This window comes from Vespa crabro, chromosome 1, assembly GCF_910589235.1.
Source record: "Vespa crabro chromosome 1, iyVesCrab1.2, whole genome shotgun sequence".
Classification (NCBI taxonomy): Eukaryota; Metazoa; Arthropoda; class Insecta; order Hymenoptera; family Vespidae; genus Vespa; species Vespa crabro.
In genome coordinates, this window is record NC_060955.1 from 8,529,424 (window position 1) to 8,546,545 (window position 17,122).

Consider the following 17,122-nt stretch of genomic DNA (forward strand, 5'->3'; position numbering starts at 1 on the left):
GAAATCAAACAGCAAAAGGATCAACTAGAATCTACTATCAGTCAATGGCGCGATTACAAGGACGAATATGAAAGACTTAGCGATTGGTTGCAACAATTTGATATTCTTATTAAAGCACAGAAGAATGCTTTGTTACCTAATGTTAAAGAAAAGCAAAAGCAAGTACAAGAGGTCAAGGAAATATTAAACAATTTGATGAAAGGTCAAGAACAAATCGACAAGTTTAACAAAACAGCTTCTGGTTTGCTTTCTTCTCATCTGGATACTTACGTTAATAATCAACTTCGTCATTTAAATTCACGGTATCAAGTGCAAGTAAATCTTGCTAAAGATGTGTTAAATAAAGTAGAGACTAATTTAGCACAGCACGAAGATTACGAAGCTTATCTCGGAAAGGCACATGTTTGGATTGAAAACGCAAAGCAGATTATAAGACAAGGAACAGAAGCAGCATCGACCAGTAGTCGCAACGAATTGCAAAATAGATTAGACAAAATACAAGAATTGTTAAGGAAACGAGAAGAAGGGCAGAATTTAGTTCATCTGACAATAAATTGTGGGGAAAAAGTGATGAGAAACACACGCTCTGATGGTCGAGAAGAAATTAGCTCACAATTGAAAGATATACAAAATGATTGGGAACGTTTAGTTAAGAAAATATCAACAACAAAAGTACATTTAGAAACTAGTCTTCTACAATGGGCTGACTATAGTTCTTCTTACTCGCAATTGCAGCAATGGATCAACGATCGTGAAGCGAAACTGCAACAAGTTTGGGAACAAAAAGTTTCCAAAGCTAAAAAAGGTTCAGCTGGTCTGAGTTCTTTAGCGATTGGCGAGAGAAAAGCAAATTTACGGCAAACTAATAGTATCGTACAAGACATCGTTGCCTTCGAACCGATGATACAATCAGTAGCAACGAAAGCAGAAGACCTTCGACAAGCTACACCAGCGACAGAGATATCTATTAAATATAAAACTTTAAGTAAGCATGCCCAAGAACTTTATGCAAAACAGAAAGAAACCGTTGAACAACATCAAGCGTTCATTGATAGTGGTAACGAATTCTTACAATGGATACGTGTTGCAAAAGAAAGATTAGGTAAATGCTCGGAACCTACAGGTGATAAAGAATCTTTAGCCAGCAAAATTACTCAATTGAAGGTATTGCAGTGTGAACTTTCAGAAGGACAGAAAAAACTTGAGAAAGCTTTAGAAAGAGGTAATGCTGCTTGTCAAATCGCTGATGCTGAGGATAAAGAAATTATCGAAGAAGAAGTAGCTTTGTTACAAGACGAATACGACAATTACGTAGACTCACTGGGTACTACAAAATCATTATTAGAAGAGGCTATAGTAAAATGGACTCAGTATGAAGAACAATTTTCTGAAGCTGCGGAATGGTTAACCCAAACCGAACAACTAGTACAATCTTTCAATAAGTTACAAGACAGTCTTGAAGAAAAGAAGAATGTACTCGAACAATTCCAAGTTCATTTGCAAACTTTATTTGATTGGCAAAAGGAACTCGATCGTTTGAATATGAAAGCCCAAATGTTGGTCGAAACCTGTGCCGACACACGAATTTCAAATGCAGTTACTCAATTGACAACGAAATATAATGCTCTCTTATCGCTTGCCAAAGAAATTATGCGACGTTTGGAATTACATTATCAAGAACATCAACAACACAATACATTGCATCAAGAATGTGAAGATTGGATTGAACGAACTCGAAACAAATTAGGAGAATGTATGGAGATTCCTAGTACTTTGCAAGAAGTTAATAATAAATTACACGCGTGTAAAACCATACGGCAAACTTTAGAACAGGGTCAAAATAAATTGCGTTATGCTTTGGAATTAAAGGAAAAAGTTATTATGAACACTGAACAGAACGGTGCGGTAAAAATTCAAGAAGATACTGAAAATCTTAAAGCAGAATTCGATAAATTGTTAGCCGACGTTGAAATTGCTAGACAAAAATTGTCGGCACGAGCAGGTGTACTTGAAGAATTGAACAAAATTCATAGATTGATCACAGATTGGATCGAAGAAGTTGAAGGAAAAGTTCAAGCCGAAGAAATTTATAGAAATGATCTCAGTGAAAAACGAGCTCTTCTAGAAAAATTCAAAACGATTTTAAGAGATATAATAGGTCATAGTGATTCTGTTAATCGACTTAAAACGCGTCTTGCTGAAGATTCAACTATACAGAGAAGTCCTTATGAGTCAACCATCACAAAGTATGAAGCAGTTAAACAATCTATCGCTGATAAAATAGGTAAATTGGAAAATCAGATAAAGGATCACGAGAAATTTCAGCAAGCATATAACGAAGCTGCTGATTGGATACGTCAAACAAAACTCGAACTTCAACAACATAGCGATACTCATGGAGATAAAGGACAGGTATTGGAACGTGAAAACAAAGTGAGTCAAATTATTTTCTCTCTACCAAATGGAGATAAGCTAATCTCGAAAGTAATTGAATTAAGAGATGCTGTAATCTCGACTACTGGTACAGAAGGTCAGGATTCCATCAAGCAAGACGTAAAACAATTGCAAACTGATTGGTCGTTACTGCAATCTCAGTGTCACGATTCACATGAAACTCTTAATAATTGTATATTAACGTGGTCTCAATTTACAGCTGCGTTGGATAACATGAAAGCATGGATTGATTGTTTTCAGAAGGAAGTAATCGATGAACAATCGAAAGATAATAAAACGCAATCGGATTTAGGACGGTGCAAGCAATTAGTCGATGAAGCTATTAAACAAAAACCTATTCTCGAAGATCTAAATGACAAGTGCGAAGCTTTATTGGAAATGAGTACTTGGAGCCTAGCTCGTGATAAAACAGTACAACTGCAATCGGCGTATACATCCTTACTCACTGATGCACAAAGTTTGGTTTCCAAAGTTGAAAAGAATCTATCAGATCATACTGAATTTTTGAAAGCTAAGAAAGAAATGGAAGATTGGTTGCACTCCGTACAGAAATCCGTGAAAGATTGTGTTGGAACTGGTGATGAAGTATGGGCTAAGGATAAACTAGGAATCCTTAAGGTTGCAGCTTCACAAATTACCGAAGGCCAACAATTATTATCAACGTTACAAAATGCTTTCGTGAAAGCCATTAATACAGCATTACCAGAACAACAAGATCAATTACGAACTGATATGGCTGATCTAAGATCAAACTGGGAACAGTTGACTATGGATCTAAATACGAATCAAGCTAGAGTGAAATCAATCCTTAGCCGATGGGAGGATCATGCAGAAACATATAATAAATTTAAGAAATGGTTAGATGAAACTTACGTATCAACGGAAGATCTACCAAATACGAAAGGAGAATTTGGTGAAATGAAAACTTTACTTGAGCGATATAAACACATACAAGAAACGGTTCATAGTAAAAAGACTGACCTGGATAATTTAATGGAAGAAGCTGATGAATTATCAAACTGGGCAGAAAATAACATAACGTTAGAACGATCAAAAGAACTTTTGACAACGTGGCAAGTTTTAGGTGATCGTGTCAACAAGAGAAAGAAATTGATAGAAGATGAAATGAAGGAATACAATGCATATCATGCAGCATTACAGGACACAGAAAAATGGCTGTTGCAAATATCTTTTCAATTAATGGCTCATAATTCACTCTATATAATTAGTAAAGAACAAACAATGGCTCAAATGAAACAACATGAGTCATTATTAATGGAAATACAAAAATATCAAACGGTAATCGATGATTTAAAAGTTAAAGGTCAAGGACAAATCAATCAATATGTAGTAGTAAATAAAGAAATTAAGACCACCATAGAAACGCAATTACAAAATGTTCAAGATAGTTACAATTCTTTATTAAATACTGCATTACAAATAAAAGGTAGATTAGCAGACTCTTTAACGAAATTCCAAGAATATGAAAATACGTTGGAAAGTATTGCAAAAAATCTAGATTCCTATCAACCTGAAATTGCTCATGAATTAGAAGCTCCCGTAGATACTCTTGCCGAAGCGGAAGAAAGTCTGGAAAAGACACGAATATTACATAATAAGTTACAAACTGAGAAAACGCGTCTCGCATTGGCAGTCGAAGCTTGCGAAGCAGCAGCAGCTTGCATTTCTAGACCTGGAAGTCCTTTAGATGCACCACCGGTTCAAATTGCACCTAGAGAAGTTGAAGTTCGAACGAGATTGGAAGATCTTATCGATCAAATGCAAATACACTTGACAAATATGACAAAAATAGTAAGCGATCTCGAGGAACAAACTAGGCAGAAAAATGCATTATGTATGTGGATAAATCAGCAACGAGCACTTTGCGCAGAATGGAAATCCAGGCCAGCAAAATTACGTGCTGAAGCAGCACAGGCTGAATTACAAACAATGAATGAACTGTTAGTAAATGTTAATGAACGTCGTATTCGTGCTTTAACAGAACTAGCATCACATCCGGAAATACAGGAAGTTGAAGATGGACTAAATAAATTAGAATCAGAATTGACTGATGCCATTGCAGGTAAACAGGCATCACAAGATCTAATACAGAAATATAGAAATCAAGTGCAAGATATTCAAACATGGTTTGATACTCTCTCAAAGAAATCCGATGGTATTGAAAAGGGTTGTGGTTTTACAATCGGTCAAAAAATTTCAAATATAAAAGAAATCATCGGTGAATTTGAATCTCAAGGTGCAGACAGAATGGACGAAGTTAAGAAATTAGGTGATCAAGTAATGGATTCTGTTAGTAATTTGGACTCACAACAAATCGAGGAACAGATCAAGTTTGTAGAAAGACGATACACGGACATAAGTAAAAAATTGCAAAGAAAAACGCAAGTTCTAGATATGACAGCTCAAGGTATCGAAGCAACTCGTCAAGAAATCGAAGAGAACCGAAATTGGATTGAACAGAAAAAAGAACACGCTAGACTAACTGAGCCTCTTGGATACGAAAGTAAACAAGCAGAAGAAAGATTACTTATTCTTAAGGTAATTAACAATAATTTCTAATAAATTAGTTCAATTATTCATAATATAATATAGTTAAGTTTAATTTTAACGATTTTTGTATTGTTTCTTAATACATTCATTGCCTTGGTGCTCACTGCAGTCACTAAACTTTTCATTTATAATATTCGTATTCCCCTTACTTATTCCGCAACCGTCACCAATGGGGGACAGGCAAATAAATGTTACACATCACTGTATATTTATATGCAATTCAGTATCCTATTACCTTTTTAATATAATATAATTTAAGTAGCATAGTCAAAAATACACTTGACGGTAAATGTATTAAATATATCCTTAACATAAATCATACATACCATTGCAGGGTATATTAAAAGAAGCTGAAAACAAACAAATGATAGTGGACACACTTGAAAAACGTGTTGGAAATATGCAAAATGAATTGGAGATTAGTGAACAACAGCAATTAGAAGATGATACTAAGGCTTTGCGTGGAGAACATATTGAATTACGCACCATTTTGCAAGAAGAAATTTCTATTGCAAGTGCCGCCGTAGATGCATGTCACAAATTTGAAACTGATCTTGCACGAGCTCGTACATGGATCAAAAATAAGAGTAATGAATTAAAGAAGCTTAGTGGATACCTTCCACTTAAAGCCTCGAAAGTTGAACAGGAAATTACACAGCACAGCAGTTTAGAATCTGAAATTGCATCATTCAATGAAGGAAATTTGAATAATATTATAAAACAGGGACACAATATGTTGAAAGAATGTAATGCAGCAGACAGTGCTCGATTACAAGCTCTACTAGATGATCTAAACAAAGATTATGAAGAACTGAAGAAAGAAGGTAAAGAAAAGCAAGCATCCCTTAACGATCTTCTTCAAGGACGTAAATCATTCGAAAATGAAATGGACAAATGTCAGCGGTGGATTAATGAAGCAGAAGTTGCTACTTCGTTAGAGTTACGAACGTCAAGCGTTGATGTTCTTCGTGAACAGCTTGCTAAGGTATTTTTTATTTTTTCTACGTTAGAATTTTTTTTTGTAACATTATGCATTTATTTCTTATTTATTTTTTTGTTTTAATTTATTTCATATGATAATTTATTAATTTGTTTTACGATTTTTTTTCAGTACGATCGACTGAAGAAAGAAGCCAAAGAATATGAAGATAATATAGAAAAAATAACTCAACAAGGAAAATCTATTTTGCCTACTATCAGTGATGCAGATAAACAGGAACTGAGTGAACAGTTAAAACGTATGAAAGAAGCTCACGATAGAGTGGCTAATGTAATAAATGAACGGGCTAATAATCTGCAGAAAAAAATTGACGAAGCTGAAAAAGCGGCAGCACGTGTTGCTGAAGCAGTACAATTTATGGCAGATATTCAAAAAGAACTTCATGATTTGAATAAACCGATTGGTGCACGTATTGAAGATGTTGAAGGAATGTTAGTAGCTTATGAAAGAATATTAGATGATCTTAAGAGCAATAAATCAAAATTGTCCGGTTTACAATCAGCTAATGTCGGCGATCTACAAAATATTCTTGCTCAACAAGATGATCTTATAAGAGCACTAGAAGCACAAATTGCAAAACTAAGACAACTATTACTTCTTCGGCAACAATTTATAGCATTGGTTGGTGAAATTACTACTTTCATTGCTAAGTATACTGAAATAATTCGAGATATTGAAAAATCTGGTCAAACAACAGAGGACAAAATCAAAAGGTATTTTTATATTGAATATTTATGAAATACAGTTTTTCTTTATTTATTACAAATAAATAAATAATATATATATAATAATATTCATTTTAACAGGTATGATGATGCTATATTAAAAATACAAGAATGTGAAGCTACACTTGCAAGTGCTACAGACAAAGGACAACAAATAGCTGCTGAAGGTTCAGCCGTTGATAGAAATATTATAACGGAGCAATTGCAAACACTTAAACAACAACTCCAGGGTCTTAGAAGAGCCGTAGAAACACAAAGGGAGCAACATGAGCTAGCTGCAGCAGAACATAGAAGATTAGCCGATGAATTGGCTAATATTTTAGATTGGATAGAGAGCAAGGAAAAAGAAGTTAAGTCAAGGCCACTTCTGGAAAGAAATCCGTTAAGTGTGGAAGAGGAAATAAATAAGCACAAAATTCTTTGTGATAGCATAAACGAATACTTAGACAAAATTCGAACTTTAAAAGATTCTGTACGACACGAGGAAGGCATGCCAGGATCTCTGAAAGAAATGCTTAGTGAAGCGATGTCTTTATTAACTTCATTACCCAGAGAAATGAAGGAACGTGGAAATTATATTGAAAGTAACTTAGAAATGAGGTTAAATTATGCCCAGCTAGCCGAAAAATTACATTATTGGGTTAAGGAAGCTAAGATTCGACTTGAAAGTGATAAAACCGGACTTGATTTTGAGAATATTCTTAGTGATTTGGAAGAACACAAGGTGAGTAATCGATGGAACTATATTAACTCACAATTCTTTAAGTAAGAATAAATTTACTTTGATATATACGAATATATCAATGAACTTTCTGAAGTAATCATTACTTTGTACTTTCAGATATACTTTAGTACCGAATCTTCGATTCGCGAACTGGTCTCTCAACAAATCCAACAAGCAGCAGATAAAATATGGCCTTCCTTGAATAGTTCTGAACAAGAGGAACTAAGCGCTGAACAACAACAACATACTCAACTGTTGAAGAACACATTAAATACGGCTAGATCTCAACGAGCTCGTATGGAACAAGGTGCAGAGACTTGGAGAGACTACAGTCAAACCTTGGAACGTGTACGTGCTGTCATAGCTAGGACAAGATTCACAGATGAACCTGTCACAACGTTAGCCGGCTTACAGTTTAATATTCAAAAGATTACACATGCATTAAATGATATTCAGGTAAACGAAATTATTTAACTCCTATGTTCGAAATTGTAGATGACATCACTTTTTATCCGTACTGTATTTAAAATGTAAATATAATTCTTAGAAGTAGAAAGAGAAGTCGTTTTAATCTAAAAAGAGAATGTAGTACGAATCGTCGATTACATATAACATATAGTAAAAATTTCGGTCAATGCCAAGCATTTATTATACTTAAAAAAGCAATACTGAATTATTTATCTTTATACAAGTATTCGATGATAGCATATATAAAGCGGGTCTCGAGGTCATTAATGACGAATACTATCGAATGTGTCAGTGATGTTTGGGTAATTTTGTTAATAAACATAATGGTGCAATGACATTTCACTCGGAAGTTTTCTCCGATGATGTCAAGCTTGAGAATGATGTCATCCACAAGGCAAACCAGTGGATCAGAGTTATTATTATTCAACCGCCAGTTAGTCGTGCTTGGCAATGCAAAGCACCGTGTTTGATATCATTTCTTACTCTTTCTCTCAGAATCAACAGTTCGAGTTAGACTTGTTAAACGAACGTGGCCGAGAAGTTCTACATCTGGCAAATCCTAGAAACAAGAAGAAAATAGAAGATCAATTATCGGAGATAACTACCGAATGGAAAGAACTTGTTTCTGGTCTAGAAGGCCGTAGAGACGCTCTTGAAGCTCTTTCAAGACATTGGGAAGAATTGGAAACACATTACTCTCATGTCGAGGCTCGATTAAATGCCATAGAGGAAAAGAACAAACTCATCGATACTGTAGTTCGATCCAAACAACATTTACAAGATATTAATAAAGCTCTGAACGTAAGTATTATAATTCTATTTGTATAATATAAAAATTGACGATTAATTGGGATCCGAAAATTTCTTAAATATTCAAAAATAAAAATTGAAACATAATTTTGTTAATTAATATCATTTTATTCTCCTATCAGGCATCAATTACAGACGCTGATAAGCTTAGACCTGCAACAGAAGAGATACAAGCATTAGCGGGATCAGTACTTGTATACCTCGCAGCCTTCACACAGCCGCCGGCATGTGCGCTCGAGGAGCGCATCAAAAATCTTCAAAAATCCGTCGAATCGTGAGTCAGAATGACATTTCTTTTTTTTAATCTAATTTTCTGTTCCTTTTTTTGGCACGCTCCATATATGGACTCGTTCGACTCCAAATGATTAAATTATTTAAACATAAAGTTTCATAGTTTATTACTTGATATACTCTTATATCACGCTCGATATTAATAATGTATGTTTACACAGATAATCTCGATAAAAATCATATTATCTATATCCAGATAAGTTGTGACTTTAACCAAGAAACATTTGTGATATTTTACCGTATTATACTATGTTTAAACGTGTTGTGATTCTTGTCGATATTTATATTGGTAATTCTGGCAGCAGAACTTAAAAAGAAGTAAAATCATTGCCAATTTTAGCGATATACGCGAGAATTGCACAATTCGTAATATTCGTGTGACCGAAAAATGGTTAAGGTACGTTTAGAATAATTTCAATCAAGAAATAATATTATTTTATAATAATTATTTGCAACTTCATTGTCACAATTTACAGAAAATTCGAAAAATATTAGTGCAAAATATGTCCAGGAGCAGTATGGCATGTGCATGAAAAGTGTGTATTTAGCTTCAGCTTTTTTGTTATACAATCTTTTTATAATTGTAATATATTTCATTTCAGAAATGATTTCAAATATTTCATCTATTTAATATATAAAAGAAAAGAAAAACGCGCGTTACAATCGCTGCGATTATAGCAACTAATCGATATTCGTTCAACCTTTGCCTCTGGCAAACTAACTTTCGTGAGGAATTAAGATGACCGTTATCTTTTATCTTATAACAATGCATTAAGTGAACATTCGAAGCAACGATCGAATGTTTTCGAATGCAAGACACTGTTTCATTCGAAATAGTAGAACAAGTATTGCAAATAATTATACAAAACCTCTTAGAAAGATAATCAGTTTATTTGTCAGTCTTCCACGTAATACATATATTATTGATTACCTAAACTCAAAATATATATACCGTCAACAACAAGAGACATAGATATGTCATTGCTGTCCGATTTTTAAATTCCAACGCAAGATATATGAAGATGTACGACAATTGTTATTCGTGACGATGCACTAATACAATATTTATTAATTTTCTTTCGTAATATATTATTACATATTCTTTGACTATATGAATCATCTTATATCTTATTTTAGCATAGCAATATATATATATATATATATATATATATATATATGCTATGCTATATATATATATATACATATATATATGTATATATATTATATATATAAATGTATAGTAGTCATCGATATATTCGTTTTGTATAAAACGATTCATCGAAAATCTTCCTCCATTCTCTTTTGCATTTCCCATCTCTTTTTTTTGTTTAGTTCATATTATTCTTAGGACACAGGCACACATACATCATGGCCCGTCTTCCGTTTTCATTCTTGGCCAGCCGAGTTGGCCTTTAAAGCCAGATCGCATGCGTTGTAACTTACTTCGTCAAGGCAGAGCGGCGAAAATTCAACGCGAGTATGGCATCGTACCCTTAATAACGTTCCGAACCGCGACCGCTGCTGTTTAACTTGATTGTGCCGCGCCATAGTATTCTCCAAGAATTAATATATATTTCAGAGAAGGAGAAAAGAGAGGATAAGGAAAGTAGGGTGGGGGTGAAATGCCTAGTGGTTCATATTTTGCAAATTGTGAACATATATTTCGTGGGAAAGAGGTAGGGATAAATGAAAGATAATAGAGAAGGTTAAAATAAAAAAAAAAGAATAATAATCCGTCGCAATTATACATATAATACTTTTTTTATGAATGTCATCATCGTTTTCTTCAAATTCACGCGAATCGTGACACACGAGTGTTAGTGCGGTATATTTTTACGTCATGAATCGAAACTATGCTGTTGGAACTTTCAAACACGTTCGTTCTTTTATCGGATATATCATTTAAAAGATTTCTTTTTTCTTCAAAAGAATTTGTGTAATATCGGAAGAAATATTATTATTATTATAAATTAATAACGTACATAAATATGATATAATACGAAAGTACATAAAATATTTTCTATTTTTTTTTATTTTTTATTTTTTTTCCATTTTTTTCATTATTATTTTCATTTACTTATATTGCTGACAATAATAAGATGTATCTCGTTATCGATGAAACAATCCATGTTCTTTTGATTGAATCACAGCAATGAATCCCTTCGTTGAAATTTGATCCCAGTGCAACGCCACGTGGATATACATCCTTTAAACGGTTACCAAGAGAATAAAAATAAAAGGAATCGTTAATTGTTTAAAATTATATGGAAAATAATTTAGTATAAATATTTATATTACGATTTAAATAAGTACTTATTCATGTGCTGAAGTTAACATCACCGGTTCTTAGAAAATTCAAAGCATATTAACGAGATGAAATCATCGACGAAATAATATTAAGTACTTATATTATGAATAGCTAATTTATATACATAACATCTAGAAACATTTCTATGGTAATGATTCATTGCGATATGAAAAAAAAAACTATTTCTAACTTATATATGAAAGAATATATTCTCATTTCGGGTTGATGAAAGTGACATAAAAATTTTTTGCGTTACGAAGAATATAAATTATAAGAACAAGGATTGTTAACAACATTGTATCGATTCAGATAATGCAAATCGAATTCAAGAAGCTGATATGACTTAAATTCCGTCATATTGCTCTTCGCGTTTCTGCCACTGTTGTGTCATTTTGTGAAACTTCTTTAGCCGATCTAATCTATTTTTATATCGTACGCTTCGTCATAGCACGTATACACGCATAAGCATTACGGCATTTCCGACATCTTTCAAAAAATAGATTTTCATGACAAGTATAGTATATGATATAATCTTGTAGACTTTTTTAAAACACCATCATGGTTGTAAAAAATAAAATTAGCAATCGGGGAATCTGTATTAATAAAAAACCCCACTTTGATTGGCAATGATTTATATTAAAAATTAGTTTGCACTTTTCTTCTTTCTCTTATAACAGTTTATTCGAAAAATAAATAATTATGAATAGAATAAGATATTTATATTAAAATATTTAGAAACATATTTTTTTCATGACAAATTTGGTTGAAAGGATTTTCATAAGCATTACGGAAATGGACGGAACATTTAGAGTCGCTCTGAAAACTCTTTCTCTCTCTCTCTCTTTCTCTTTCTTTCTTTCTCTCTTTCTCTCTCTCTCTCTTTCTCTCTCTCTCTTTTTCTTCTCTCGGTTCAATATACATAGTTCGTTCATCTACTTTTAGCCAAAGCTATCTCAGCTCTCGCGCCCGTCTCTGGCTCTGGGAATCAAGCCAGCCGAAGACGAAGTAGCGATACGCATTTCCGATTCTAAATTTGTTGTCCCTCGTTCCGGCTAACTTGACGTCCTAAAGCCACCACCGATCGTTCCAGGCATTTTTCATTTATACTTTTTCTGCTCGCTTTTTCACTTATATATCGATATAGAAATCATTAATCATGTATATGTATAATACACGATTAATTTTAATGCGATCAAAAAGAAAATACGACAACGACAAATTTGTCTTTTTCAATATCATTCCTCATATCAATCGATGTAGAGAAACACGAGCAATAAAATAACAAGGCTCATATAATCATTATTTGAAACGTGAAACATATTGATATACTCATTACAGACTTGTTGGTTCATTACGAGAGAAATCCAAGAAAGCGGAGGAAAATTTAAAGGAACTCGAGAGTATAGAAAGTGAAATCGAAAGACTACGTAAGGACTTAAACGAAGCTCGAAGCAGCGCAACGAACCTCTACGTGTTCGCTGATCAAGAAACAGCCGAGAACGAAGTAAAGGAATTGAAGTCTCACCTCGACGATCTTGTTGAGACTGCAAAGAAATTTTCTGGAAACACTAAGGCGCGGTACCAAGTTAGCCAGCAGCTGGTACCAAGTGATCTTTCTCAGTATTTAACGGCTCTCGAGCTCTGTGCTGAAGCAACCGCACAGGCAATGGATGAGAAACAGAGAGAACTTAAACGCGCTAGGACCATTAGGTCGGATTATTTGACCGATGTAGACGAGATCCAGACTTGGGTAAGACAAGCTGAAATAAAAGTGCAAGATAGGTCTATAGAACCGATTGCACTTAGGGAAAGTCTCAGACAAATACAGAATGAGCTGGGCCCGGTCACGGATAAGCTCGAACGATTAACGAAAAATGGTCGTGTGATCATTGAGAACACGAGAGACGATACCGAAAAAGAATTAATCGAAAAAACAATTAACGATTTGAGCGAACAGTTAGGACAAGTACGAAATTTGCTCGATGAAAAGAGACAAATTGTTGGCGACACATTGGACGCATGGCAAAGGTTCCTTACACTTTACGACACTGTCAGGGCCTGGACGGAAGAAAAGAAGCAATTCCTAACAGAACCACTCAAACTCAGTACCCTCGTTCAGGCCAAACAAAGGCTACACGAATATTCGGTACGTTCGATAGACCGAAATAGACATTCTTTCTCTCTCTCCCCCTCTTTATCTCTCCCTCCCTCTCTTAATATCCATTGGTAGGAATTCTTAGCTATGATAATCGGTATGTCACATCTCGTATTGCAGACTGCTGTAAAAAGCTGTAAGCAAGTAAACAAAAATCTAAGCGACATGGCAAAAGAATTAGACAATATTCGTCAAGTAACAACCACTGGTGATTTACCGGAGAAATTTACTGAGGCAGAGGAAGCTAAAATACAAGTCGAAGGACAACTATTGGAAAGAGTTAGTCTTCGAATTTCTTTCTTTTTTTCTTACGTTAGGATATCGATATTAACAGGGTAAGATCGGGCTCTATAGATTTATTAAATACCTTATATTTTAGAACGCTTTGTTGCAAGAAACTAGCGAAGAGTGGGAGCAATGTGAAAGAAAGATGAAAGAGGTTAAAAGTTGGATAGAAAAGGCTAAGCAGATACTCGAGTCTCCACAAAATAAGAAAAAGCCTTTGCACGATCAACATGCTATTAGGGAAAAAATGCTAAGCGATATAACAATACAAAAAACTAAAATCAAAATATCCATCGAAAAACTTCGAGTACACTTCAGATCTGGAATCGGTGGAGACAAAAAAATAACCGAAATTGCCGAAGAATTACTCTCGGAATTAGATATTTTTTATAAAACCGTGACAGAAGAGACTGCATCCTTGGAGCTCTGCTTGGATCAGATCGATCAATATCAACAGGTCAGATACATGACCTCTTAATGATAATGGATCTTTTTATTCGTTTGCGAAATTCTTAGTAGAACGCGCAAATTTTTTTTTATTTCAGGAAATACAAAAATTACGACAAAAGGTTGTTCAAGTGGAACAGCAACTTAGGACAGTATTAAGCCCAACATACTTACCAAACAACAGAGAAAAAGCTATTCAAGAACAGCAGGTACGTTTAACAAATCACAAATATTTTTTTATTATCGCACAAATGCGCTGAAGTAGTAGGCAATTATTAGTATTCTCTCGAAATCATCTCAAAATCGATCACTGAAACTTTTTGTTTCATTGTGCTCAAATATAGCACTCACCCTTCTCAATCCTTTATTGTAGAAATCACCATTATACGGGATCAAGTATAACCGTTTTCTTCCACATCCGTACAATAACTTTTTAACTCGTAGTGATTACCAACTAACCGTCGATCGAGCAACAATTAACCATAATTGCTACAAACTATGCGATATTATTTTAATAAAAAAGAAATTTTCTTTTTTATTAAACACATAAAAAATGCCAGAAGTGGAAATTTGAGAGAAGATTATAATCTTTATTACTAACAATTAAGACTGATTAAATTTAATTATAAATAATTATAAATAAAGTTATTATAATCCAAAGTATATTTCCACTTTCATGGCTCTCTACCATCTCTACTTTCCGCCCTAAAACTTAATCGTAGATACATATTATCCTTTACCCTAGATTTCCTTTCATCGCTAAAAACTACCACTATTGCTTTCAGAACTCATAGTGGTACATCATTGCTTATATAATTTTAATTAGTATCAGAAAGCAATTGTATTTATTCACGTCTCCTTTTTATACATTATGCGATACAAATAAGTATCTATAATAATAATAATAATAATAATAATAATAATAATAATAATAATAATAATATTTAATTTAATAATAATAATAATAATTATTATTATTATTATTATTATATTAATAATTATAATTATTAATTATTATTATATATTAATATATATAATTATTATTATTATTATTATTATTATTATTATTATTATTATTATTATTATTATTATTATTATTATTATTATTGTTATTGTTATCTTTTATTATTTTTGAAATATGTCTTAATCTTTTAAGTTTTTTACTTATATATTACTAGAAAAGGAGTTACTTGATTTTGTTTGCTTTGTGTTATTTTTGGTTTTAATAATTCACTGTACTTCTCTATCACGTGTGTACATCGCTATGCGTTGAGACAATTGTTTTATGTTCACAAATATGCACGCGTGTTCGTGTGTTTGTATAACTATCACTATAAGCACTCTAGGTAGAAAAAGAAATCACGGAATATGATACGAAATACTTTCGTATTCGTGCATAACAGGCAACACATAGCACATGTTTATTTGTGTACACACACATTTACGTGAATTATATGATAAAATGTTATTTCCGTTGCAAGAGCTTTACGTGTAATTACATGGCGAATTACCGCTGCTAAATATAATATGGAATTTGAAACCAAGCAAAAAATATTTTTAAAAAAGTAAAAATAATAATAGATCAGAAGAAAACAGAAAAAAAATCAAGTGACCTCTGAACACAAATCAATATGCGGAATATATGCAGACAAATGGTGTATGATAATTTGGAGTTATTTATTTTCTGTTTCGTTTATGTATATACCAGCTGTTTTATTCACGTTATTTTGTTTGCCAAACCTTTTGCCTATCACTATCCTTTTAATCACTATCCTCATACGCTGTTCTACGGCTTTCATTTTGTCATCACAATCATTCCGCTTCCCTCATTAATTCCCATATTTTTGATTTATCTCACAAATAACCAAAATTGTGTCTAAAATCTAATAACACGTTTATATCATATTTTCGTCTCTCCTCATTTTCTTTCTCTCTCTCTCCCTCTCTCTCACTCTCTCTCTTTCTCTCTCTCTCTCTCTTTCTCTCTCTCTCGCTCGCTCGTTCGACGTGTTACGCGTACTTATGTTTAACAAAATTTAAACGTAACAGATTTATCGAGAAAAAATTAAATCATTGCAAAATAAAATCCATTCATTTATTGAAAGAACGAAGCTCATCATTCAAAGAGGCACTCCTGACCCAGAGCTTCTGGATCCGTGACGATAAATTTACCTTGTAATCAAATGTTCCTGTCATCGTCATTGCTATCAGTTATCAGAAATATCCATAAACGGCAAGTCTTCGTGCATAGATTCATCGAAATCACGAATATCAGTTTTTTCGAAAAATCTATGCAACTGACGTTGACTGTTTTATTGATAACGATGATTGAAAGTATTGACGAAGTCCCATACTACACATTTCAATCTGGATAAGGATAATGATAATATAATGATGGTTAATAATTTAATGAATATGTTCAATAAGTATAATCATCTTCTACATTCTCTTTATCCACTGATAATCGTTCGATCCAATCTTTTTAGTATACCAAGATTTTTTAATTAAGTTTCTATATTGAACAAAATTATATACGTAATGGGCTACATGAAATATATCAAGATTTCATTTCTTCATTACATACATATAATTTAGCTGTAATCTCATATTAAAAAGTATAGTCTAATTAAGGAATTAAATAAATAAAAAGCCCATTTTTTCGCTAATCAAATTACGTCTATGTTTCTTCGAAAAGTCCATACGATATCTACCCTTATTTTCTTTTTTTTATTTATATATATATATATATATATATATATATATATATATATATATATATATACTTAAACAAGCCATATATCAACCAAGTTTAGCATAGCGACGAAAGTAACTGCCTCCTCTCCCTTACCCCGTTAGGCCCCTAGCCTAAAAATATTAAGTAATA

At 33.1% G+C, this 17,122-nt stretch overlaps 1 protein-coding gene across 1 annotated transcript in view; it reads left to right on the top strand.

Annotated features, from left to right (window-relative positions):
• Positions 1-16,909, top strand: part of LOC124432683 (nesprin-1) — a 40,275-nt gene extending 23,366 nt beyond the window's left edge. Inside the window, exons 23-34 of the mRNA XM_046981768.1 lie at positions 2-5,013; positions 5,360-6,010; positions 6,137-6,738; positions 6,832-7,474; positions 7,592-7,930; positions 8,438-8,743; positions 8,875-9,026; positions 12,690-13,497; positions 13,627-13,785; positions 13,886-14,248; positions 14,337-14,447; positions 16,288-16,909. Coding sequence (XP_046837724.1) covers positions 2-5,013; positions 5,360-6,010; positions 6,137-6,738; positions 6,832-7,474; positions 7,592-7,930; positions 8,438-8,743; positions 8,875-9,026; positions 12,690-13,497; positions 13,627-13,785; positions 13,886-14,248; positions 14,337-14,447; positions 16,288-16,398 — 9,257 coding nt within the window. The 3' untranslated portion in view covers positions 16,399-16,909. The remainder of the gene's footprint in view (position 1; positions 5,014-5,359; positions 6,011-6,136; positions 6,739-6,831; positions 7,475-7,591; positions 7,931-8,437; positions 8,744-8,874; positions 9,027-12,689; positions 13,498-13,626; positions 13,786-13,885; positions 14,249-14,336; positions 14,448-16,287) is intronic.
• Positions 16,910-17,122: the final 213 nt, after the last annotated feature.